We start from the raw sequence: 25,985 nt of genomic DNA, 5'->3' as shown, positions 1-25,985 counted from the left end.
GGATGCACACACAGACAGCTTTGGGAACATTTTATAAACTGGCTTGTGTTTCAGTTCTAAATTCTCAGCATTTTCCTCAAGGATGTTCAATTAAGGGAACAGACAAGACAAAGGCTGAGTCCACTGGCTGAGATTATGAGCAATCAATTAATTTAGTATCTCGCTACTATACATTTAATTAACAAAGACACAAGATTATCAGATTGGGGACTGTCTGATCTGGTAATTCCTTCATGTCCTATTTCTCCCAATGGCAGATAAATTAGATATCCATTCCTCTTTCAACATGAAAGCAAGTAATTATGGAGAGGTACAGACAGACAAAGTTTTATCCTCATGCCCCAGTTCTTCCTGAGAAAAACGGACATTTAAAAAGCTTTTTAGATTATCAAGACACTATCTTAAGGCTTCAAAAAAGGTCTCAAAAGTTTTGAGTTTGCATCACCAATGAATTAACCCTACCAGCTTCCTGTGCAGTACAAACTGCTCCTTTTCCTCAACAACATCTGAGTCTGACCCAAGTACAGTTTCATAAGGAAGATCATGGATTATTCCCTCGTTTAAAACAGATTTGGCAGTTTCTTTCCCTAGGCACCATAAAGAACTGGAGTGGGGAGGAGGAAAGAAAGAAAGAAGAGAACTGCTGGGGTACCTGGTGTAATCCACAAGAGTTGAGCTAGCGCTGTCAGCTGCCGTCACTTTCCTCCTCGCTTTTCCCTTTCCCTTTTCCGCTTTAACTTTGCTGCTGCTGGGCTCAGGTTTCTCCACAGCCTCTTTTCCAGGTGGCACGTTTTCTGCGCTCACAATCTTTTTTCCAGTTTCTCGGTTCAGTTTGATCTTTTTGGACGGGTTGTTAAGAAAAGCAGCTTTATCCTTTTCTGGTGTCCGCTCTCCTTTCTCCCCCTCAGGCTCAGCCTTGCCCTTGGGTGATGTTTTCAATTCTGCAGTTTCAGGTTTATAGGCCTTTGCAGCACCGGCTTCGTGTTCTTTATCAGCCTTTTCCTCTGCTTTTCTTTTCCTTTTCTCAAGTTTGGCATCAGAAAGTTTGCTTTTCTCAGCAGGTTTTTTGGACTTCTCCTCCTTGCTGGAGGGCTTCTCTGCCTTGGCTTCTTTAGGATGTTCTTTCTTTGCCTTCTCCTCCTTGGCTGGTCTGGTTTCTGGGTGATCCTTTGTCACTTTGGGATGAGCCTTCCGTGGTGTACCAAGAGCCTTCTCGTCCTTCTGAGAGGAAGAGGTTTTAACACTGTCAGTCTTTGGCAGCTCTTCCTTGACTTTTTTCACAGGAGGTTCTGTTCGAGGGGATTTTTCGCGATCGGGGTCTGCCTTTTCCTGGGAAGCTTTAGCTGGTTTTGCTACGTTGTCTTTCTTGGGAGCAGCCGCCACTTCCACTTTCCGCTTTGTTTTCTCAATCTTTGCTTTTGGCTTATCCTTCTCTTTCTTCTCCTTTTCAGACACTGGTTTGAAAGCAATGGAATCTGCTTCCATGGGTTCATCCCTTACAGGGGTGGCATCATCCCTGCTTGGCAGCATGAACAGAGAGTCTGTTTTAGCATCTTCTGTTGCAACTGGCTCTCTTGGTTTTCTTGCCCCTTCTAACAGCTCAACGTTTGGAAATCCTTCATTCTCATCCCCTTTTCTTCTCTTCCGGTGTTTTTTATGTTTATTGCCTTTGCCATCTCCCAGCGGATTTTCCACCTCCTTCTCTTTTGATTTTGTAGGATCTTTGATACCATGGCTCTCTCTCCCGGGTTTTTCAGGGTAGTTTCCAGCTACGTTACGATTCCTGTGGCTCTGCCCAGCGGGATACTCCTCCCTCCGTCCCCGAGCATACGGAGAATTCTCTCGTCTGGTGCCGGGCGGGCCAAACCGTTCTGGGGAGAAGTTCTCTCTGTTCACTGGAGGCCGCGGCTGAGCGCCCACGGCATAGCCCTTGTAAAACTTCTCGTACCACTCTCTGTAGTTCCTCTCCCACTCTCTGTACCTCTCCTTCTCAAAGGGGTCTCTGAAGTCCACCGAGCGGCCGTAGTAAGCCTTCATGTCGTAGGGGGGCACCTCTCTGTAGCGGTTGAAGTACTCGCGCTCGGCCTCGCCCTGCGGGACCGTGCGCTTGGAGGGGGACTGGCCCCGGAACACCGGGGACCTGGAGCGGGAGTGGTAGCGCCGGTACGGGGGCGAGCGCGAGCGGGAGCGGTGGTAGCCGTGCGAGCGCGAGCGGGAGCGGTAGTTGCGGCTCTTGCCTTTGCCTCGTCTCTGGTACGGCGGCGAGCGCGAGTAGGAGCGGGAATGCGAGCGGCTGAAGGAGCGCGAGTAGGAGCGGGAGCGCGACGAACCTGAGCGGGACTTGGAGTAGGTGTACGAGCTTCTAGAGTAAGATGAAGCGCTATAGGGAGACTTGGACCTTAAAAAAACACAACACAAAAAAAAACATAGATGAAGTTAATTCCAAACAGTCCTTCTCCTCAAATCTTTTCCTCCCACATTTATTTTTTCTTTCCTCTCCACATGCTTATGTCAAAGCTTCTTTCAGCTGCTGACATAAAGCTACTGCAAATTGAAGAACTTGATAACACGTAAAAGTTTCTGCTCACAAGACAGAACAGCTGCTGCTTTGTTAGTGTCAGAACACACAGAAGGGTCAGTCTACTTCCACTCACTCTATCACATGAGCTACCAGAGCTACAGACACATTTCAGGTGGTTACACTGGCCTCTACTGGTACGAGATCACGCACGTTTGTCACTACTCGGCAACCACATGCAGTGCAAATCATTTTTGTTGCAGTAAGATGCAGAAAGAGCAAATCTGAGTGGCTACAGTGCAGAATCACACGGAGAAAACATCACTTAGCCTGAAGATAGCAAAGCCCAATGTTAAAATGCCAGCTCGGTCTACTTAACTTCACCCTTTTTTGGGAATTTGGATGCACAATCCTAATACTGCAAAGGACCAACAGACAGGCCTGGGGAATCCACACTGCCAGGCAGGTGTCTCAAAAATGTCCTGCACATCCCTCCAGCTCTAACCAAGGCAAGCGACTGCATTGCAAGAAAAATCCCATCTGGAAGCTTCTAACCTCAGTCTCTAGTCACAAGCCCCAGTGCCATGGCTCTGGGAAAGCTCCTGACAGCACTGCTAACAACTACTCCTGCCCAAGGGATTTCTGGGGACAGAAAACAGCAGCTACCCTCAGGTTTTCCTTCTACTATTTTTTAATGAATCATTTCACATGATTCATATCTTCATTAGTATCATTCCTCCTCTCCAAGTCCCTCACCAATTTCAGATTTCCTTACAAGTCTGAGCTTCGAATTCCCAAGAAAAGTTTAACAACGTCACCCAACAAGAGAAAGCCCCCAGCCTGCAGTCCAGGTTCAAACATCTCATGTATCCACACAAGATGGACAAAAGCAGAAATGAGGACAATTTCTCTCACCTATCTCCTCCAAAGTGCTTGGACTGCTTGGTCACAATCAGAATAGCGAGATGCTGAAAATCCAGCTATTCTGCTCCTGGCCTCCTCAGGGCAGTGAAGGGCATCACTGCAGAGACACCTCAGCAAGACAGACCCTTAGCGCTCCTCAGTGCTCCTGCCCAGTGCTAATTCAGTCACCTGCAATCTCTGCCACACTGGAGCCAATAAGCTGCGTATGACACTCTGTCACTGCTCATCCCTCAATCATCCAATCCATCTAACGACAGGGAGGTGGAGTGCAACTCCTCCTGATTCCTCTAGACAATCTGCTTCTCCATTACGGACATGTAAAGCAGTTACCTGGAAAACGAACGCCTACGCTCCTTTTGAATCTTTTTATATTCCATCAATTCCTTAGCAAAATCATTTGTAAACTCATCAAGTTTGGACTTTTTCTTTTCCCTGTTAAAATAAGTTTGACCTTTATTACAATTATAGTTTGACCTTTATTACAAAAGACATCAAGAAACAAAACATGGCCAATATGAGAAAATGTTTACTGCATGCAATGCAAAAGGTGAACATCCTATTTAAGCAAAAACAGTTCCTACAAGTTTTAGGAAAAGTTCTAGAATTACATTTGTCTTGGTTTAGCTTTGCATATTTACCATCTGCAATGAAAAAGTATACTGGAAGAAACACTATGTCACTTTTGCTAGGTCAGATGCACTTTAGCGTAACCGCAGTCCGATACGCTCCCCCGATACAGACACGAAAACAAGGCAATGTTAGCGAGCCGAATACTTACTCCTCTTTAAGCCTCCGTTGCTCTCTGTAAAACTCCTCCCTAGAGAGAGGAGGTGCTTGTGTCGTTGGGATGGTGTTTGAATGAGCCGCTGGCACTGCTGTTGGGACCCAAGCTGATGACATGTTTGCAGGAGCTGGGGGATATCCGGGAGGGGGGACAGTGTACCCAGCGGATGGAGGCTGCCCAGGTGGAAACTGAGGAGGAAACTGTGGTGGTGGTACCCCCGGAGGAAGAGGAAGAGCATGGGGTGGTGGAGGATACAAGGGAGGTGGAGGCACAGGCACAAAGACTGGTGCTGATGCTGGCAGTGATGGGGCCTGAGTCCTTTGGGCACGGTCACTGTGCGGGCGTCCTCGATTTGAACTTTAAAGAAACCCAAAAACACGTGTCACTGTTTGGCACAGCCTGCCCTGAGCGCACACAGGAAAGCGAAGCGGCAGCACGGCGGCAGCACTCCTGGTTCTCACTGGTCTCCGGCTTTCTGTTCACTCGAGACTACACTCAGTCCTGGAGCCTCGGACTTGGCTTGCACCTCCTGGCCCCAGCAGCTCCCTCAGCCTCCTCTCCTCTCCTCACACTCAGCTTGGGGGCTGGGTGAGGAGTGGGTGAGGCTGCCAGGAGACCCCCAAGCACCCACTGCTCCTCTGCCCCTGCTGGACACAGCTCGAGCTTCCAAGCACTGTGCAGGAATGAACTCACCTCTCAGACCTCTCCTAACCTCTCCTAACTTTGTTTCCTGAGCTCCTGCCTCAGATGGATTTGGCCTGCTCTTGTCCCTGAATTGTTCTTTTCTTGTTTACTGGATCTGAGATTTTAGATAATCTGAGGGATGGATCCTGGATTTTGATTTATCTTTCAGACTTTGTAAAAACAATGACCCTTACAGCCTGGCTATGAGAAATCTCTAACAAATGAAGGACTAATTTGACATTGTGAGAACAGATAAACAGGTTCCTATCTCTAATGAGAAAAAGCAGCTTGGCACTTTGAGATGACTAAACTGCAGAAATACAAAACTGTCATAAAATAAAAGCCTCTAATTTCTCAATAATTTGCTCAATCAGTATCAAGTAAGTTGTTAGAGAAAGAATGTTGGAGGGTGATTTCTACTGGGAAATCAATTTCTTCAGCCCTATCCAGTCAGCAATCAAAAGGGTGCTTTTCCATCTTATCTTTTAATTACATTTAATTTTTATATGTAATTTAGGTTTTCCAAAATGTGTTCATTATTCAGAATCTTCTTTTCAATTATGTACTGGAGTTTTATTTTTCAGTAATCTTACTCTAAGCACAGGTCCCCTTTGTTAAAGCTAATTTAAATTAAGCCACTTGAAAATTAATTACCACTTGAATTCTCCACAACTACTATTTCATTATAAATCAGCCGTTGTCTAAGTGATGTGTTACAGATTAATTTAACCAGTTACAACTAGTAGTACATTAAATTTCTGTTGGATACTTACAGTTCCCAGCCCGGCCTGCGAAGTGCACCAGCTCTCATTGGATGACCTTTTCCAGCGGAGACAGGAAAAAAAAATCCCAGTAAGTTTATCTGAAGACAATTTCTTGGATGAAATTCTAAAGTTCTAGTTTCTTACCAGTTGTGGGTATTGATTGTCCTTGAGGGCCCAGAAGACTTGGTATGGCTGGTTGTCTCAGGACAGGAACCTGATAGCCCTTGGGAATAAATGCAAACAGTCACAAAATGAGCTCTACTAGAACATAAGAATCATTTTATGCGTTGAAAGAAAATTTACCTTCTCTTCCAATAAACTGCTGATTGACAAAGGGGAAGATTTGGAAAGCTCAGCAGCAGCCATCAGAGGAGGCAAAACAGCATCAGCATCACTACAAAAACAACACATTTTTATTATTGAAACACTGCTTTGAAGTGAAATATAATATATATTTACTGAAATATAAAGTCCAAGGTGAGAAAAGGCTGGTTTCACTAAGTGAAAAAAATACTTTAAAATAATCTTCACCAGATTTACACCGGTGAGGTTGGCAGGCTCCAGAGGAAGCACTGCTGATGACTCTGAGAATCCATATAACCCATGCACTAAACCTCAGTTTTGGAAGATGCAAGAACTGAAATTCCATTAGAAAATGTGTCTGTGCTCCTCATGATTGTGATCCTTGTACTGATGGCCCAGCTGAGCCTGGCAGCCCTCTGGACACACTGGTTCTGTGCATCCAAGGTTAAAACATGTAACCCTAAACACTGGTACACATTTTTGCATGAAAATCTTATTTCCTCAGTACTGAAGAGAAATTAATGAGACACTAAGGTCTGACAGAACTAAATGGCTACTCTAGGAATGGCTGGCCACTTCAGATAAAAATCAGTCCCTCCTTCAGGGCAAATCTACACAACTGGTAAAGGAACCAAACAGAAATACTGCCAAGAAAATTCTTGCATGTTCTGCTCACTGAAGTGTCCCCATTGCAAGTAAAAGAGAACCACAGCTCCCACAATGACCTGCAGCTGTCCCTTAACAATACACAGGGTGCTAGCTGCCAAGCTCAGGGAAGATGGAACGGAAGCATTTTGGTTTGTTTTGAATTGCTGTTATCTCCTGAGCTCCTTACCGAAAAGGCCCATCGGGCTTTTCCCCACGGAGAGAGAGGGACACAGCTGGAGGGAGGTCAGACACAACCACAGAGGAGGGGTTGACGGGCAGCCCAGCTGCCATGGACGGCCCGGGGCCCAGGGAGGAGAGGGCAGAGCGGGAGGCCAGCGAGGCCAGCGGGATCATCAGCGGGTCCTGCTGGCGGGCCAGGGCCGGCCGCATCAGCGGCTGCAGCGTGCGCGTGATCGTCTGCCGCATCAGCGGGGGAGGAGGAGGGGGTGGCGGTGGGGGCAGCTGCTGCTGCTGCTGCTGCTGCTGCTGAATCTTACGGAGCCGTTTTGTGTAACCGGTTTCATTTTTGAAGTTGTTGACAGCCTAGAGGGAGGGAAACAGGTTTGAAAAGGTGAGAATGAACTTCAGTAGAAATATGAACAGAAGCATCTCTACAGAAAAACCACTCTGTGTTTCTGTAAGTGCTATTAATCCTAAAGCAGCCAACACACAGCTATGAACACATCCCATGAAACTCTGGTATCAATGACTGGTACCTCAGAGCCTCTGGATTAAAAGTACTTCAATACTTTTAATACCCAATTTGAAACTGAGGACATCCCATTAAACACAAGCATGCCCTGAATTGGCCAGATTGTCTCTAATGATCCACAGGCTTCTGTAAAAACAAGCAGCGTATTTGAGAAGTAAACTTAGCCTTGTTTACTAAAGCCTTGCTTAGGGAGATTTAAATTAACATTTTCATCCCCTTCAGCTCCTTACAAATGGATTTTTCTAACAAAGACTTCAGGCTAAAGGCCCCACATTACCTGGCGCAGAAACTTGTTGGCGATTAAAGCATCAGGAGAAACGTCTGTCTGATGGCAGGTAGGGCATGTGTGCTCCTCAGACTCCAGCAGGGCTGTTCTAATACCTGGGAATATTCAAGTGGTTTACAGTCAAACTAAGGAAACTTTTTTGGTTCTTATTAATTACATAAACAAGCATATGATTAATGGGGAAAGGGAGTCTTGAATGGAAAGCACAAAGTTGTAAATGTTCTATAGTGCAGAGGAACAGGCTGCCCAGAGAAGCTGTGGCATCCCTGCCCATGACAGGTAGGCTGGAATAAGATGAGCTTTAAGGTTCCTTCCAACCCAAACCATTCTGAAATTCTACAGCAATTTCTAGCATACAGCAGAGGGTTGCTATTTCACTGTGGCAATATGTAAAGATGAACAGCAGACTGGCATGTGACATCACAACTCTAGTACAGCAAGAAGTCATTCCATGTTAATGAATAAAACACATTTCAAAAAAACATGAGGAGCTTTGAGCTCTGAATGTTTTAACTAGCTCTACGGAAGAATGTGGATGAAATAAATGGCTCCATGTCAGTTCTGTAGTCCACAATAAGTGCCCAAAGTTGGAGACATAATTCTGTGTGAGGGAAAGGGCTGTGGACAGAAATGCATTTGGTATCTAATACTGTAACCACCTGCACTAATATGCACTTCCCTCACCCTCTTCTTTCTGCAGGTGAAGAGGATTTAACTAGAAACTTAAGGAGGATAAAAAGCTTTCTGCCTTTTTCCCCATCTATGCAAAAAGAGTCTTTCCCTGTTCAGGAATGCTGAAGTTTTCAACAGAACTAACACAGCAATTTCCTTATCCCCTATTTCTGCTCAGATCAAATTTGATGTTTGGAATTAACAAACCTGGCAGTAACACTTACATTCATCACAGTAACTGTTTCCACAGCAGGGAATAACAACCGCATCTGTCATTATATCCTTACAAATGAGACACAACAGCTCATCTGGAATAGGATCATCTTCTTCTGAGGAGGAGGATGGCTCCTCAGGTAGGAAGGGAGGCTTCTCCTTCTTTCCTATAGCATAAGCTTCTCTGGAAGTGAGAGTGGGGAAAGCAAAAGAGAGAAGTTAAAGCGAAAACTCTTCCAAGCTCTGGATTTTATAAAAGAAAGATAATATGTGGAATTCTCTCTCCATTGGCCTTCCTAAGCACAGCTGTTTGGTTTGAACTACCTTTCTACAGCCCTAACACAAGAAGAAGGAGGGAGGAGTTCTGCAGAACTATCCCACTCATTGGATCAACTAAGAAATCACTTCAGACTAACTAGAAAAATATTTGACAGCTCATATCAGGTGAAATGAATCCCAGCTCTCCTTTGCCAGAGGCTGAATGTAAATTGGAGGCTCAGGATAAAGCTGGTCTCCCAGTAATTACATTTTATAACTGAATCAAGTCATTCTTACAGCTTCAAAAAAAGGACACCAGGAGAGAAAAATCAGAAGGGCTACCAAGAGTATTTCAGAACAGCACACACAAATGTTTTGCTAGATTATAGCAACAGAAAAACTAGAGCCTGCTTCAAATCTGAGGGAGGGAGTCACAGTCCAACAGTTGCTTTATTACATTTTACATGAAATCTTTGAAAGACAAATAAGAAGCAAAATGAGCTCAATGAGAGAACAATCCCAGCTACAAATGCTGCTGAGATGTTCTGCAGAAATGCTCTCAGCACAGCCCACGTTTAACCAGCTCCCAGGGGCGGGAGCAGCAGGACCCCCATTTTAACAGCATGGATTGCAAAGCTGAGATCCAGTGCCAATGTTCCTCCCCACAGTTCAGAGCTGGCCCATGTGGCTGCACCTCCACCCCTGCCCTTCCCCTGGTTTCTCTTGTTCCCCTGTGGATCAGCCCAGGCAATCCCACACTTACGCATCTATGGTTGGAATTGCGTATTTCCCAGTGTTGGTCAGCATGGCACCCTTCGTGTTGGGGTCCTTCACCTCCATCATAAAACTTCTGGGAATTCCTGTGCTTTTTTTAATTCTGGGAACAGACTCGAAATTTTTGTCCTGTTAAGAAATGCAGACACATCTCAAGGCCCACACTGCAAATGAGATTTCAGTGACTACTTTCAGTTTTTCTTGAATCCAAAGGGTTTTGCAACACTGCCATGTAACCTCTGTATTTCACACCAAGAGACACAATTCTTACTGTGAGTATTCACGTTTGTTATGTAACTATCCAGATAAAAATTACAAAGTGAGCACCCCCCAAGTCCCCCAGGTCTTACCCCATTGGTTGGACAGTTCTTTATGTAGTGCCCAGGTTTGCCACAGCGAAAACAGGTGTAGGAGGGTGGAGGTGGCCCCACGGGTTTCTTCATGTAACTACAAGTTTTGGGGGGAAAAAAGGAAAAGAGATTCATGTGTCTTTCTTGTTTAAAACAAACCATCTCTACAATTTTTACATCAACTTCAAAGAACAAGTTTCACATTAGCAACACTTACTTGACTGGATCATATTCATGGCCAGACTGTGTCATCATAGCTTTTATTTTATCCTCCTCGGAAGCATTGGCTTCAGCCAGATTGGCAGTCTGTGCAACAGGCAATTATTTGACACACACATTAGAAACACATTTAAGCCCACGCAGCCCAAGACAACACCACTCATCCAATCCTGTAAAGAGCAGCACTACACTAGCTAAGCTTGCATGAGAGCAGCTGCTTATACCAAACAGATTTGGACTGAAGATGGTCTGGGGAGTCCTTATGCCATGACATGATGTTTATGTGCCTGAGAACCTACTAGAAAAGAGCACTCCTGGGCACTCAAACCTTAGGCTCTGTTTGTACCTTACAGCAAGACTTGTGTAACCAATCCAATTTCCTTCAGAGGACTGAAGCTATGTGTACATAAACAACAATATCCAGTATTTTTACACTGATTTTTAAGCTCCAGACTATGTGCAGGAGAAGCTCTCCACTGGACAAGGAATTGAGATGGATACAAGCAGCATTATTTACATTTTGCAGTATTAAAAGGACACAGAACTGCAGAGGTGGGCAGTTAGGTTTGCTGGCTGAAACTCAGCTTCAGACACACAAGTATTAAAAGGACCAAAGGATTTTACAATCTCTCAGTAAGGCAAAATTCCTTCCAGCAGAAATTTGCCAGCAGGAGCTGCAGGCAGTTCAAACTGCATGTTCCCCTAACTTCTTCCTGTGAAGACAATCTGCAGTTTTTTTCCAGTTAGCTATGTCCTTTTAACACACAAATTGTAATATAAACCTTCTGCACAACTAGATCTTCCAATTACTGAAGCCAGCTGATTTTTAAGTCGTATTTGTTCAAATGTTTGCATTACACACTAGTCCAGATACAAGCAGGGTCTAAGGGAGTGACTGTAAATGACTTGGGCCTTCAAGCACCTATCACTCAGCTCAAGCACTCATGGTTTAGTTTTGTATGCATTCATTCACAAAAGCAACCAACTAGTTTCAACATTTTATTAAATGGTTGTTTCACATACACAGTGTTTCTCCACAGTAACAGAATCCGGATCGCCAACTATGAAACCATTTCCATTAACAGTTACAGAAAACTTTACAGATAGTACTTGACTAATTTGTTTGAACCCAAACGGTTTACAAAACACATCCAAAAGCCACAAAACATTAGTAGGAATAGACCAAAATTCAAATATGGCATTTCATACATAGTAATAATCACCAGAGAACTGTTAACACATTGCCTCCGTGCTGAGCCGGGCTGCACTAGAGCCACTGGAGGGAGTGACAGTGCTGAGCCACTTGGTGTCATCCTCCTGCATCTTTCTGAAATGCTTCAATAGCCTCAAAAGCTTAAATGAGCACCCCCACCCCTTGGACAGCTTTGCACATTTTAGAGTAAAACTTCACATGAGGTTACAGAGCCGAGGACACATTTAGGGACAGCACTAATGGGGGTCAGTTCTTTGGGTGGCTACTTTCCAAACTAGAAATATTTATATATATAATGGGGGTTTTATTGCCAAATGTATGCAATTTAATTTCTGCAGTGAGGAGGGGAAAAGTTACCAGTGGGAAGAGATTTCTTTATATCAGAAATGAACTCCAGCCCTTCTCTTGATGACCAAAACTGACTAGCTGCTGTGCCCCAGGCCCTGCCTGCTCTCCTGCCTGTAGCTTCAGGGACTGGTGCTTGAGCACTCGCCTGTCCACACAGCGCAGTCACTAGTGCTTTCCCAGACAAATTACACATTGGTGAGCAAAAATGCAAGCAGTTCCCGAGCAAAACATGGCATTACAACAGTTTCAGAAGGTCACAGCTGCTCAGATGCCACACATACACATTGGTATATTCCTATAAACAATGAGGTACATTTACACAATCTACACAGTCTGCGTTCAAACAAATTAGATCGGGTTGTCCACTGTATAGATGCCACAATTCATGGAACTGTGCAGCATTCAGAGAATGGGTCTGTAACTATGACTAGGGGGTCAAAAATAGCCATGCAATTGTCCATGGTACAGAACCGCTTCTCCTGTGGCTGGTCACACCCCCCTGGAATGTCCGCAACTTACAGCCAATTAAATTCTTCTGTACAAACTGGGTTAGTTTCCAAGGCAAAATTAATGAAACGTATGAGAAACGGTAAAACAGCTTCTGAAGAGCTTCTTCTTTGTGTCTTGAGGATGAGTAATACTGCAACATTATGCTGAGGCTGATAAGGTACTCCCCTTCTATCTTCCCAAACTGGGAACTACTCTTTACAGGATAGTATCAAAATATACACACATTTTAAAGTTAAAATAAATACTTTAAGTTAATAAAAATTAAAGGGGGCTTTCCAATTACAACAGTTATTCACCTATAGATCACAGTATCAATTTAAAAATAGGAAGCAAACACTTTTTAAAGTATTTGACAAGAATATATATATACCTTAGTAAGCTGGGCCAGAGAAATAGATGCAGAAGAGTCATCAATCTGTTCACAAAAAATTAAACACATATTCAAGTTCTACAGTCAAAACACAGCAATAGTTAACCTCTACTATAGTCTGAATGTCTGCACTATATCCCCCTGAGTGTCACCCAAAGGAAATCCCAACCCAGTGTAATCTGTATTTATACAAAACAAACTCCAAATCTATGATGGTTTAAGAGTATCTACATGCTTATGAGAAGGAATTAAAATAACCAACCCCACTGGAGATCCACTTATTGCTCAGAATATCTCAGAGAGGGATCTCTTTCAAAAGGGCAAGGAAGCTGCCAATTTTCAGCTAAAAAGGATATTTAAAAATCTTTAAGCTTAATTGAGGAAGAAGAATCACTGAAGGTAACATAATACTAGTGTAGTCTGTAAATGAATCAGTGAGTGTCTCATAATTTCTACATGCACACAGTGATATTTTGTGAACCCACACCTCCCTGTCAGAATGAAGGCCATCCCCAGCAGCTCCAAAACACAAACTCTGTCTCTCCTGTCAGTACCAAATAAACCCAAATAAAAGCCAATCTAGAACAGCAGCCACAACCTGCCACTTTGTCTGGAGAAAAACCAACTGCTTAAATCATTTACACAAAGGTGTTTATAAGGACAGAGTGGACTATAAAAATTGAGAAAACTGATTTCCTGCATGTTACTAGGCCCTATCACCCAAATCAGTGACAATTTAGATGATTCCTTGCAATCAGACCAAACCTGATCTTTAAGAGCAGCCCAGTGCTAAATGAACAAAGGAAAGTGCAAAGCATAGTCTTGATGATAAAAACATGGATTCAGAGCGCAAGGCTGGAATTTTTGTCTCCATTTTTCTCCTCCCAGCTGCCTATGGAACAGCTCTCAGGAACAGAAGCCAGAGAACTAGTGCTGAAGAGCAGTTTTGCCACAAGCAAAAAGGTTACCTCGATCTAGTTCCTTCTGCAGTATATTGAATATTATCATGCCATGAACAGCACTTGAGCTAGCACAACAGTACCAGAAAGACACTTGAATCACTGCTTATTACATCTAAACTGCTCGAAAATGCAGACTGAATATTCATCATGTGAACAGAACAGCTCTCCAAGAAGTCACTACACAGGTCAGCAAAGAGATTAAAATCTTTCCTTAAAAAAGGTCCTGTCTTTAATACCTCATGTAGCAGAGAATTGAAGGGAGCAATTTTAGCAGACTGGGAAAAAGTATTTCCATGCACAAGATGATTCCTCACACCAGTGAGTTGCTCCTCTCCTGTTTTCAGGAAAGCACACAGAGCATTCCTGCATTACTGACTGAAGAGCTCTTGTGTCTTTGGAGAGGAACACAGAGAGCTAGACAAAAAGATTTTCATTCCACTGCAAGTCTTACCACAAGATTCACCTCTCCTTCCCTCCAGAATGCTTTGTACCCAGTTCTGTTCAAAAGGAGACCTGCACAAGCATTCTGAAGCCTCATGCTCCATATGCCACTCTTTTACACATGAAAAAGCAGGCCAGTGCTCTCTCAGGGCAGGCACAGCTACAATTTTGTATTTTTTCAGAAACAAGCAAGAAATTAGGAAAGCTCTAGCATTAAATGGTCTAGTACTGACCAGGAACCGAAACACAACAGTTAATAAACTATTAATTCTTTCCTCTACTTTTTTTGGCAGCTGCTATTATACAGCCTGCAGGCAACAGTCTAATTTCTTAAAGGAGTTGATACTGAGCAGTTACCAAAAGCAGCAAACAGATAACTAATGTATCTTCAGTGCATCTGCCCATGGCCATCTTTCAACCATCCTACATTTCTGCCAATTTTGTTCCTTTTAAATTTATACCAAAGTACTTCCTGGCAGTCCCTCAAAACAGTCAAGTAGAAACAACAACATCTCCATGAATTTGTAGGTAACCCTAAAACAACACTGCAGAAGTATTTTTAAAAAATACAAACAAACCAAAAACAGCCCAGAAGAAGTTACCCCCAAACCCTAAACTTGTTTTAACTCCCACGTTGTGCAGCAGAGTGAACAGAAACCAACAGGAAGCCAAGCAGGCAAGGGGACAGCAAAGAGGAGGAAAAGGCTGATTCACTGCTGGAGGCTGCACTGCAATTCCAGGCCTGCCCCCCAAGCAGGAGCTTGGCTGCACAAAGTTCAGCCAGGAGGCTCCAGCTGTGCCCAGTGGTGCTAAACCAAGGAGCACAGCTCAGCCTTCCACAGCTCCAGGGGCCCAAAGGACGAGACACCGACCCCAAAGCAGTGCCAAGGGTGGGATGGCAGCTGGCAGAAGAGCATGACAATGAAAAAATACTGAAGAGAAGAAGCTTTTGTGCATCCTTTAAAAAAGAGAACTGATTTTAACCTTGCAGCCTTACTCCCCATCAATAACTGACAAGATTCCTAGTGATTTACTCCAGCTACACAAGACCCAGCTTCTGCTCTGAAATACATCCAGAAATATGTGTTTAAAAAAAAAACCAACAAAGGGAAAACAATCCCCCCAGACCAAGAGCTGAGCTAGCTTTAAGAATGAACTATTTGTGTGTCCAGCCCCAGAAGCTGCTGAGGCTGCAGGGCTTTTCCAGTGAGGGCCTGGACAGAGGGATGCAAGGCTTCCACCCTCCCAGACCAGGGACAGCCAGAGCACACCAGGGAATGGCTTTGCTTTTCCCTTCCTGCTGTTAGTTCTCACTCACACTGTCTTCCCTCCCACTCGGGGGTTTTTCCTTTTTTCTTTTTGACACATCTACGTTAGCTTATGGTAAGATGCTACTGAAAATGTAATACAGACATGCCAGGGAACACACGAGGCTAAAAGAATGTTAACTTTATTTATGAACATGTGGTTTGTGTTTATACACATGCTAGTAAACAAAAAGAAAAAGAACTGTTTTCAAGAAATAAAAACCCATCTGAATTAGATCAAATACTATAAACGTGGATTACACAAATGCATTACATTAACTGCTAGGGTCACTGGGCCAGTTCAGCTAACTCCAACTCCCAATGAGAGGCATTCATCTCCAAAAGGAATTCAACCAATCAGCAGTAGAATTATGGATGTCACATTTAGTGGTTTTAGACCTACACACAGCAAGTTTTTGATTTGAAGTTGATTGTTTCCATGGGAACCAGAGGCTGTATTCTTCCCGGAACACAGCCCCGGAGTTCAGGAATTTCTAGATTAAGTTATCCTAATAGCTGATCAAGTGATCAGAACCAATGATCCAGGGTTAGTGTAATGCCTCACACCAGTCTAGTGAAGGAGAAGCAGTTATACTTAAAATAAAGATAAAAAATGAACCCCAGCAAACAGCACTTTGATACTCTAGGGACTATTGGAAAAGCACAGTTGCACACAGTACCGAGATCTGCCCATGGCCAGGCACGGGTTTCCATGTGGGGTTAAATGTTAGCAGCAGTACAAGGGTTTGCAAACCTGAAGGAAAATGCTGCCCCTTTTCCAATTGTGAATTCCAAGTGGTGGTATACTAAAGAAAGGCTTCACCTTTGGGAATTACAGCAGCAGCCAGCCCTGGAGTCACCCAGACCCAAAAATGTGCTGCAGGCACAAGATTAGAAAAGTGACAGGGATTTCACCCCCAAATACCCCAGGCTCTAACTTGGTGCCAAAATTTGTGTTACATATTGTCATTTGCAGACAAACTGTTGAACTAAACTGCTTCACCAGATAAAGGGGAGAGATCAAATCAGAACTTTAGAATACCACTCTGTGTAGCAGCGATATTGAAATTCACGTCAGGCTATTAAAGACATTTCTGTACTCAGGGGGGCCCAAACAATAGCACTTCAATTATACACTTTTAGGAACAAATACCCAAATATTTAAGGACACAAGAAGGAGTCATTTAGCTGCACAGAACTGTCCTGCAAACATCTGGGATATGCTGGGTTTGGTATTTGTTTGAACCCCCAAGTCAAAAGTAAGGAACAGCACCAAGTTTCACAATAATGATTTCTCAGTGGTTTTTGATAACATTTTCAAAAACCATTAGGCAAAAAAAAGGTATTTAAAAACAAAAGCTAAGTGATACAATGTGAAAATGGCAAAAAATACACTCCAAACAGTTTTTATTGCAAGAAACAAAAAGCACACAACAACCTATACAAACATACATATCACTAGCTATAGACAGACAGATGTAGAACATGGCACCATGTTCAGTGTGCAAACCTCCAGCCTACAGGATCTGGAAACGATCATACATTATCTGTACAACACAGAGTCATACAGGAGAGATTCTGGCATATTCAATATGAAATACAATGCATTACTAGGCACAAATACCAATATTCACATTAGAACTCTGCAAATGATGGCATTACCCAGTTTTTACTATGCTGGATCAAATACAATGTATTTACAACATACACTAGGTTTTACTGGAAAATATATTAAGTTAACGTTTGGCAAATTAATAAAAGGCTGCATTGTTTAGAACTAAGTGCAGTGTGTAGGAAAAAAAGTGTGAGATTGTGTTTTTACATACTGCTTTTGATGTTCCACTCACTGGCTCACTTCGACTTCTAGAAGAAGAAATAAAGGTGATCAGAATTTAAAACAAATCACTTGTACCCCACACAAAGATTCCAGAACCTGAACAACACATTATGCTCCAATACTCTAGTCAATGTAGACATTCATTTGTAACATAAACTGTTCCCTCTTGGTATGCCCAGTGCAACTAAAAAACCCCCCAAAATCACATTTCTACATTCTCACAAATTACTCAAGACTTACAGATCTAGAACACAACAGTGCAAGAGGAAGTCCTCAGACATTTTGTCTCTGCCCTCTAAGTACCAAATCCATGAGGTCTGTACTAGAGCTCTGTGTTCTGAAATAATCAATCCCCAAAGCACGGGGCAGCTTTGGCCAACATGTACATCCCTGGTGTGACACACAGGTACCAGGCACAGGGCTTCAGTTTCTAGGAAAGAACAGGGATAATCTACAAGTGCGAGTTTGCTCGAGTGACAAACAGTCATGTGACAAAGGGGCAACACAACAGTGTCAGCAGCACAGTCTCTAGAACAGTGTTTCTTTGTGGAAGCCCAAGCACTGTGTTCAGAGATCTACAATACTTAGCCATCAAAGTGCCAAAATATTAAACATGTTACATATGCTATATTGACTAAAAGTAGTAGTAGAAATGTCACCTGAAAGTAGTTTCTAGGATTTTGTGCGATTTAGGAGTCCTGTGACAAAAAAAAAGGTCTTAATTGCCAGAATTTGCTATAAGATGATCTTGAATATGTTACAATATTTTAGGAAATATTATTACATTTGAAAACTTGCTGAGATTCCACATACTCGGTGGTGTGGACCTGCATGCTCCTCACCATGAACCACACATGCAGCCACTGAGAGCTGACAAACAACCACGCATCATCCAGAGCCCCATGAGCAGAAGCAACGCAAAGGCTGGGGAATCCACATGCCAATGGAGAGGCTCAGCTTCCTGCCACTGCTAAACCCCCCCAGGCTCCCAATGACACCTCCTGAAGGTGAGGAAATACAGGGAAATACTTTGGATTACCACACAGCAGCGGTTCAGCATTTACTGCCAGGTGAGCGATGCCTTTCTGAAGGGCTCTCCACCACTGCAGCAGACATTCCCCATCCCAGCATCACCCACACCACCAGGGGTTCCTGCAGTGTTTCCAGCTCATGTGTCTGCTTCATTTTCAACTGCACCCCAGCAGTGCTGCTCTCTCCTGATCCCCACAGCAGTGTTGACAGAATCTCTGATTCTTTGGAGGGCTTTTCACAGCAGGCAGGGTGCACTGGCAGGACAGCACCCAGCTGAAATGAGCCCCAGAGCCAGGCTGAGTTTACAGGCACAAAGCTGTGGGTGCAGAACCCTGAGGGACAGGCAGAAACTGCACCAACTCCTGCAGGAACACGCCCCAAGGTTACATGCAGAGCCACTTCCATTTGGGGTTTTTTGCTTGCAAATGGTTCATGGGTACCAGGATGTTGCTGTATTGTTTGTTCAAGACACACACTAACTCCTCAGGGTATTGAGAACCAACATTAGAAAGACATGGCAAAACCACAAGCTAATAATATCTCCTGCTGGTGGTGAAGAGGCATGGCTTTAAGGAGGTTGAAAAACATGCCCCTTCTAACAGAGCTGATGTAGCTATTCTAGAGCTGGACTGCATGAAAACATCAGTGCAGCAATAATCCTGTAGCCAGGACTGCATTTGAGTATCTGTGATTTTAATCAATACTGAGGACAGAGAATCAGGTGCAAACCTTAGAAATACAGAATTAAAACCTGGAGCACACATTCCAGCCTGGGTACAGACAGACTCAGAAAGGTAACCAGCACATTTGGTAATGTGCTAAACTGCTTCTGAGATTTGAGTCTGGACAGGATAAACTGTTCCTTCATGGCACTTGCACAAGAGCCAGCACCCTTTAGGGCATGGTTCTTTTTCTCTTGCCTCAAACAGATACTGTGTGTTCAGGAAATGCACAGGAAACACTTAGGAATGAAACTTCTTGTTTGCATGGTTCACCACCTGGCAACCTTTGCTTTTTCCTCTACAACTACTATAAACCCCCCCAGATCTGAGGCAGAAAAACACCTGTCATACCCTGCCCCACCTCCCCCAAACACAGGGCACAGTCCAACACCCGGAGCCAAACTCCTCTGAGACAGGAACAAATGCTAAGTTTACACTACAATGTGTACCTGCCTTTGTTAAAAAGGCACACACAGAATAAGGAATCTCCCCATGTAGAGGAAACAGGATCTGCACTTGAATCTCAGAAAAATAAACCCCAAACCAAACTCAACAGAATCATCTCCAAAGTTACCACTGCTGCTGCCTGAACACCCAAATCCAAGTCTCCTTTGGGACAGACACACTGAAATCTACCCCATGACACCAAACACCAGCAGCAGCTTTAACAAGCAAGGTACAAGCCCAGTGCCCCTGCAGGTGCTGGCAAGAACAAGGGGGGCACACTGAGCCCTCCCACAGCAGAGGATGTTTGCAGTACTTACATTACATAAGTTTTGCTGGTAGCTTTAACTCCTCCAATGGGGATTCTCCTCACAATCACCGATGAGTTCTTGGGAATCAGAGCACTGTCATCAGTGTATTCTGGAAACAACATCAGTACAGAAAAAACATTAGTCAATTTGTAAGAATGTATTTAATATGTAAGACAGAGCACTTTTGAGAATCACTGTACAGATCTAAAAGCAAAATTTTATACATAACATCAGGCTTTCATCCTCTCAATACACCAACAACACCTGTCAAGGAATCCTCAGGTTTGATTATCAAACACAAGCAGCAAAATAATTTTCAGTTTTTCAAGTTAGTTTGAATGCCAAGAGCAAAATAGTTTCAAATTACACTAAAGCAGAGTCTGATAATGCATGAGGTTTTTCCCCAATCTGTTTTAAGCTGTTTTTGCTGCTGTCTGACTATGAAACCAAGAGATCTCTGGAGAGAAACAAACCAAAGCCAAGCCACACCTGCATAAACCAGACTCTAAAGTTTCTGTTTGTCCTGAACAAGCCAGGCACTGGTTAAAGCAGGGACTCTGCAGCAGTGCTTTCAGTGTGTTAAGCACTCCTGACTCCCCTCTCAGGCCTGGCAGAGCTGCAGAAGCACCAGCTGTGAGCTTGGAGCTGCACCCTCCCCAGGCAGGCTGGGCAGCTGCTCAGGGCCTGACACAGAAATGCAACTGAAACTGGCAGCACTGCAGCTTGGAGCACAAAAACTTGGGCATTTTCTGCTTTCACAAGTAGGACAGAAATGGCTCCAACTCAAGTGGCACCTCCCCCCTTAAGCTCACCATCCAGCCTGGATTAACCAAAGGGATACAAATTCTTTGCACTCTCTGTAGAGAAGAGGGACTTAAATGCAATGACTTTTGAAGGCAGCCTTGAAAAGCCTTTGGAAAACAGCATGTGCCTGGAGCCTGCTCTGCCCTGGCCTGTACTGTGCTGCTTGTCCAAAGAGAAGAAAAGCCCTCTGACCTTTCACATAAGGCCCAAACAAAAATCCAACTCTCACGCACTCCGAATAAGCTTAAAATGCAAAGCCCTCTCCATAAGAATGGTTTTTATGTGGGACTTACACAGGCTGGGTATGAGTAAATACTGCAAAGCAGTCCTTCCCTGTGATGTGCCTGCAGTGTTAGCTATTCCAATCCCTTACCTCCACAGACTGAATCAGAACACTGGTCTGAAACCCAGAGCTGCTGTGTATCCAGTCAAGCTCTGCCAGGATGAGTTTGCTCAGTGATCACACACAAAATATAACACAATTTATGCTCCATTTTTCAGTATATTATTCCTACAGGCAGGAACCTTCCTTAGACCAAACCATACCTAGCAGAAGACATCACTTCAACCATGAAATTAAAATTTCACTTCTATTTCCAACTAACAGAACATTTCTTCAGAAAACTGAGAAATCACTTAGCTGAAACTAATTCCTGATCTTCCCCCCAGGGGACCAAACAGGGAGACTCCTCTGGACTGCAGAGTTATCTAAAACTGTGAAAGGACTAGCAGTGACAGGAACAGCAGCTCTTACAGAAGTCACATCCTGACACAAGCCCTGAGCCCTGCTGCTCACACAGCCAAGAGAGGCTGCACTGGCACTTCCTGATGGAGGAGCTCAGTGCTGAGGCTGAGACAAACACCTGAAGATGGTTCAGCTGCACTTCTAGAAGCCCAGAGCAGCTGTTCCTGCTTGTGGACCAGGGTCAAACAGAAGTGTTCTTTCTTTCTGGTCCAGATCACAAATCACTGGACTTGATTTCAGAGAGACAAGATTAGCAACAGTGGCTTCACAAGAAGGCTTTCAGGTTAAACTGGCAGCTCCCAACAGGACCCTGCTCCTCATGGGCACCAATATTCCCTGGGCAGAGCCTCACAAGGCCAGGACCTGCACAGCCCTGTCCCTGTCTCTCCATGACTCCACACAGCTACTGCCCACACTTGTTCAAGCAGAGCTCCAACAGAAATGCTCAAAGCCAGAGGGAACAACATTGTTCATTCCCACTCCCATCCAGCACAAGCTTGTTTTACCACCAGTGATAGCTGGGAAGTGGCTACTGGAATTTGTCCATCTGAGCTGTGATTAAAAGTACCCAATTAACCCAAAATGCCTGCAAAAACAAAGATGGATCTGGATATTAAAGTCAAGAGCAGAAGAGACACAACAACCAAACTTGCTATTTATCCCACAAGAAAACACTAGCTTGAGAGTCCAGAGAAAGAAGTACTTGAAGGCATGAATGGAGGTAAACTAGTTAACAGCAGCTACCCTGACTGCTGCCTCACATGACACAGAAATCTGACAGCAACTACTGCATTAGTGCCTGCAACCTTCTAACAGTTAAGTGCAGAGAGCTCAGATTTGCTGGCAAGTTTATGCTGCTTCACATTGCATGAGTGATTTAAAGCCCCCGCCTTTTAATTTATCTATGATGAGAATTTCTGCTAGTTTTACTAATTTGTGTTTATGTATGCTATAAAGAAATCACTGGCAAAAGTTCCCATGTTGTTTAACTTTGCTCTCATCACCCCACTTGCTCACTTTGGGACAGGACAAGCCATTGCTGTAGCTGGCCACAGCCAGTTTGAAACTTCCTGAGTAACAGACTGGGCCAGTCCTGTTGGATTTTCTGCTCTCCCAGAACAGGAACCCCTGATCTCATCTACAGCAGCACATCATCATTTCTGGAACAAGCCGGCTCAGGAGGCCAAACAGCCCAGGGAACCTGCACTGCTCTGCTCTGAAGGGATGAGTCAATCAAATCCACCCTGCTTCCAGTCATTAATCCCATTACAGCACCCTGCTGCAGGCTCCTCTTGGCTCTGCTGTGGTGTCAGCGTGGGGCTGAAGTGCCTGAGCACTACTCTGCCTTAAAACCATTCAGCCATCCCACACCAGATCAGAGCAAAGTTTTGGGTTTATTTTCTCTCTATTTTGCCCTGTAAGTTTTCCAAGTGTTCTGTTTCAGTGTCACAGTGCAGGAAAGAACACTGGAGAAACCTCAGTTGTGGAGCCTGCAGCTCTTCCACAGCTCTGGGAACACCTGGTACAGAGGACAGGTAAACAAGCCCAGATCCAATGGCATGGAGGCAAGTTTAAAAGCACCACTCCTGAGAACATGCCTCGATAGCAAGTTAGCAGCACTCCTATTGCTAGCTTCACATTAGGAAAACAAACAGCTCCAGAACTGTAAAAGCTTACAGGGTCTTGGAGCAATCTGAATATGCAGCACATCTTCACCCATGGCTCGCTTTGTCCTTTCCAAAGATCATTTTAACATGTACTCAGGACTCCTGAATAGACAAAGTTACAAAAACCCAATGCTTCTGTCCACACAAGAATTCCTAACATCCCACTTAGGTAGAACATCTCGGTCTAGTTGTTATTTTAATTTCTGCAGGTTGATTTAAGCATCTACCTCTGCTAATAAAAACTGAGATTTATGCATATAAACCAAAGATTTGACAGACATAAATTCTGGAAATACATTCTCTAGCTATGCTCTGCAAACCACAGAGGGAATTTTGCCTTTTCACATGGAAAACACCCTTAGGAAAGCTTCAATAAGCATCTGTGCCACTAATACAGAATTTTAAATGATGTATTTGACACAGTTGTATGTTTATAATTTAATATTAATTTTGCAGAGGTTAAAGTAAAACACAACCTGCCTACAGGACCCAGGACAACGCTTTTTTAACTTCACCTTGAGGCAGCACCACATCGAACACCTTCCAGTGAGGCAAACACTTCTCCTCCCCTGGACTCCAGTTACCAACAAGTAACCCCCCAGTAAATCTGGTACCACGGATGCTGCAGTAACACTTTACGAGGTGACCTTTATGAGTATCTGTCTCCTTAACAACTTTGCTTTCTGTTCACCAGCTCCAACAAGCCCCGTGTGTTTGGCCTGTTTCAAAGCAGTTGTTCTGTTCCCACAGCGGGGCTCCAGCCCAGCTCCCTCCCAGCCAAGGCTCCGTTCCCAGCCCCGGGTGAGAGCAGCCACTGCTCCTGGGAGCCCAGAGCCCCAGAGCCCTGGGCACAGCCAGGGACAGCAGCCACTGCTCCTGGGAGCCCAGAACTGCGGGCACAGGCAGGGACAGCAGCCACTGCTCCTGGGAGCCCAGAACTGCGGGCACAGGCAGGGACAGCAGCCACTGCTCCTGGGAGCTCAGAGCCCTGGGCACAGCCAGGGACAGCAGCCACTGCTCCTGGGAGCCCAGAGCCCAAAACTGCGGGCACAGCCAGGAACAGCAGCCACTGCTCCTGGGAGCCCAGAGCCCAAAACTGCGGGCACAGCCAGGGACAGCAGCCACTGCTCCTGAGAGCCCAGAGCCCTGGGCACAGCCAGGGACAGCAGCCACTGCTCCTGGGAGCCCAGAGCCCCAGAACTGCGGGCACAGCCAGGGACAGCAGCCACTGCTCCTGGGAGCCCAGAGCCCAAAACTGCGGGCACAGCCAGGGACAGCAGCCACTGCTCCTGGGAGCTCAGAGCCCCAGAGCCCTGGGCAGAGCCAGGGACAGCAGCCACTGCTCCTGGGAGCCCAGAACCCTGGGCACAGCCAGGGACAGCAGCCACTGCTCCTGGGAGCCCCAGAACTGCGGGCACAGGCAGGGACAGCAGCCACTGCTCCTGGGAGCCTCAGAACTGCGGGCACAGCCAGGGACAGCAGCCACTGCTCCTGGGAGCCCAGAGCCCAAAACTGTGGGCACAGCCAGGGACAGCAGCCACTGCTCCTGAGAGCCCAGAGCCCTGGGCACAGCCAGGGACAGCAGCCACTGCTCCTGGGAGCCCAGAGCCCTGGGCACAGGCAGGGACAGCAGCCACTGCTCCTGGGAGCCCAGAGCTCTGGGCACAGCCAGGGACAGCAGCCACTGCTCCTGGGAGCCCAGAGCTCTGGGCACAGCCAGGGACCTCCCCAGCACAGCCCTCGCAGCAAACCAAACCCAGCCTTCAAAAGCTTTCCACAACTTCACTCAATACTGTCACAAAAATCCAACATTTCTGCGCTCCAACACAACAGCATCCCCTGCACCCCTAATGCTGTGCTGGGAAGTCTCTCCACACTCTCCTGGAAATGATTTAAATATCTGTAGATAAATAGATGCTTCAACTCCAACCCCTCTGAAGGTCAGGGCTGAAGTTACACAGCATTCTCTTTAAACTTCAACACAACACTGAAAGAGAAAAAACCACCAGTACATATTTTAAAGAACTACTGAGACACACAACCACGGCAGGGGAGGAGGGGGAAATAAAAAGGTTGACGGAATGAAAACACAATTCTTTTTATTTCTGAAAAGTCACACTCCGAAGTCTTTAATCACATTTAAACGTATCAGGATGGCAGATTATCAAATTGAAGCATCATAGTAACAAAAGCCCACATTCACACTGCAGAATCAAGCACTATTTATTAGACTGATGCAAATTTATGACTTCCCGAAGAACGTTTCTTACACATATTCACTGTAAATGTTCTGCCATAAAACTTCAGCACTGTCCTGATACAGCAAACACTAAGTGCCAGCAAGAAAAACAATAAATTAGACAAGAATGATGAAACGATGCTCAGCAGTACCAAATCACGGTGTCCTTTGTTTGGGAAGCTCACATTACCCAGGAATTCCCAAGAGTAATTCTGCTACACAGAACTCTTGCTGACTCTGCAAGAGGCTTTAAAGGTCTGCAGGAATTGTAAGTCGGTGATACACCCGATACAAATTGGTGCTCCCAAGCAATTACTGCAAGGGGCACTCCCTTCAATGAAAGGCGGGTAAAAAATGCTGCAAAGCTCCTTCCAATGAAGGGGGGCAAAAGTTGAAGACAAACTTCAGTCCTCAAACACGCTTTGTTTTTTTCCCATTCAAATTAGCCATGTGCTATACTCTTATCACCTTCACATTCCTCTACCAGATTTCAAAGAAAGCCGGCAGGTTATTCACGGTAGGACACCCTCTCGTCCCCCACTCCCCCATTTTACCTACAACTCCAGGAAACCAAAACTTTTGTAGCACGGCCGCACACGAAGCCGTGCTCCGCACGCAGCACTGCTCGGACGGAGCTGAGTGAGAGCAGCAGCTACAAAGGAACAGCTCTGAGCCCACGGCAGCCACCGCTCCGTCAGCGCAGCCCCCGAACCCCACGCACCTTCTTTGGTCTGCGCGTTGGTGATCTGCAGGTCGCAGTCGGCCGCCTTCAGCTTCTCCCGGCCCATGATCTGGCGCTTGAGGTCGCTCAGGGAGATGTGCAGCCCGTCGAAGGTGACCGTGTCATAGTTGAGCTTGGAGGAGAACTTGTAATGCACGCACGACATGGCGGGGCGCGGGCGGCGCCCGCTCCGGCGCGGCGGG

The 25,985-nt window shown here is 45.2% G+C and overlaps 2 protein-coding genes across 4 annotated transcripts in view; both read right to left on the bottom strand.

Moving 5' to 3' along the window:
- Window positions 1–17,750, bottom strand: part of LOC117003633 (E3 ubiquitin-protein ligase RBBP6) — a 19,792-nt gene extending 2,042 nt beyond the window's left edge. The window contains exons 1-14 of one of the 2 annotated variants that reach the window (XM_033073653.2): window positions 17,087–17,750; window positions 12,551–12,595; window positions 10,108–10,196; window positions 9,891–9,987; window positions 9,530–9,669; window positions 8,520–8,692; window positions 7,615–7,718; window positions 6,813–7,168; window positions 5,978–6,068; window positions 5,819–5,897; window positions 5,684–5,729; window positions 4,221–4,583; window positions 3,773–3,874; window positions 653–2,398 (exon numbers count right to left, since the gene is read on the bottom strand). In XM_033073653.2, coding sequence (XP_032929544.2) covers window positions 653–2,398; window positions 3,773–3,874; window positions 4,221–4,583; window positions 5,684–5,729; window positions 5,819–5,897; window positions 5,978–6,068; window positions 6,813–7,168; window positions 7,615–7,718; window positions 8,520–8,692; window positions 9,530–9,669; window positions 9,891–9,987; window positions 10,108–10,145 — 3,335 coding nt within the window. In that variant the 5' untranslated portion in view covers window positions 10,146–10,196; window positions 12,551–12,595; window positions 17,087–17,750. Of the gene's footprint in view, window positions 1–652; window positions 2,399–3,772; window positions 3,875–4,220; window positions 4,584–5,683; window positions 5,730–5,818; window positions 5,898–5,977; window positions 6,069–6,812; window positions 7,169–7,614; window positions 7,719–8,519; window positions 8,693–9,529; window positions 9,670–9,890; window positions 9,988–10,107; window positions 10,197–12,550; window positions 15,299–17,086 lie in introns of those variants that run through there. The other variant, XM_042779769.1, reaches the window with a different exon arrangement.
- On the bottom strand, window positions 15,388–25,985 carry LOC122149437 (E3 ubiquitin-protein ligase RBBP6-like). 2 transcript variants are annotated; one of them, XM_042779770.1, is made up of 4 exons: window positions 25,783–25,985; window positions 19,616–19,715; window positions 17,757–17,795; window positions 15,388–17,123 (listed from the first exon to the last, which is right to left on the bottom strand). In XM_042779770.1, exons 1-4 carry the CDS (start codon window positions 25,946–25,948, stop codon window positions 17,012–17,014), a joined length of 417 nt encoding a protein of 138 aa, XP_042635704.1. In that variant the 5' UTR covers window positions 25,949–25,985; the 3' UTR covers window positions 15,388–17,011. The 2 variants fall into 2 exon arrangements, with proteins under 2 accessions (XP_042635704.1, XP_042635705.1); XM_042779771.1 differs by lacking the exon at window positions 17,757–17,795.

The sequence above is a fragment of the Catharus ustulatus genome, chromosome 16 (genome assembly GCF_009819885.2).
Source record: "Catharus ustulatus isolate bCatUst1 chromosome 16, bCatUst1.pri.v2, whole genome shotgun sequence".
Lineage (NCBI taxonomy): Eukaryota > Metazoa > Chordata > Aves > Passeriformes > Turdidae > Catharus > Catharus ustulatus.
Note: the sequence above shows the minus strand (reverse complement) of the source record. Positions and strands in the feature narration are given on the sequence as shown.

What these genes read in the sequence shown, in the direction of transcription:
- LOC122149437 (XM_042779770.1), bottom strand. Translation starts at nt 25,948, where the DNA reads ATGTCGTGCGTGCATTACAAGTTCTCCTCCAAGCTCAACTATGACACG. An exon ending in ACCAGCAAAACTTATGTAAT is followed by an intron (nt 17,796 to 19,615) that starts GTAAGTACTGCA and finishes TTTTTGTCACAG; the next exon opens with GACTCCTAAATCGCACAAAA. An exon ending in ATCCTAGAAACTACTTTCAG is followed by an intron (nt 17,124 to 17,756) that starts GTGACATTTCTA and finishes TTCTTCTTCTAG; the next exon opens with AAGTCGAAGTGAGCCAGTGA.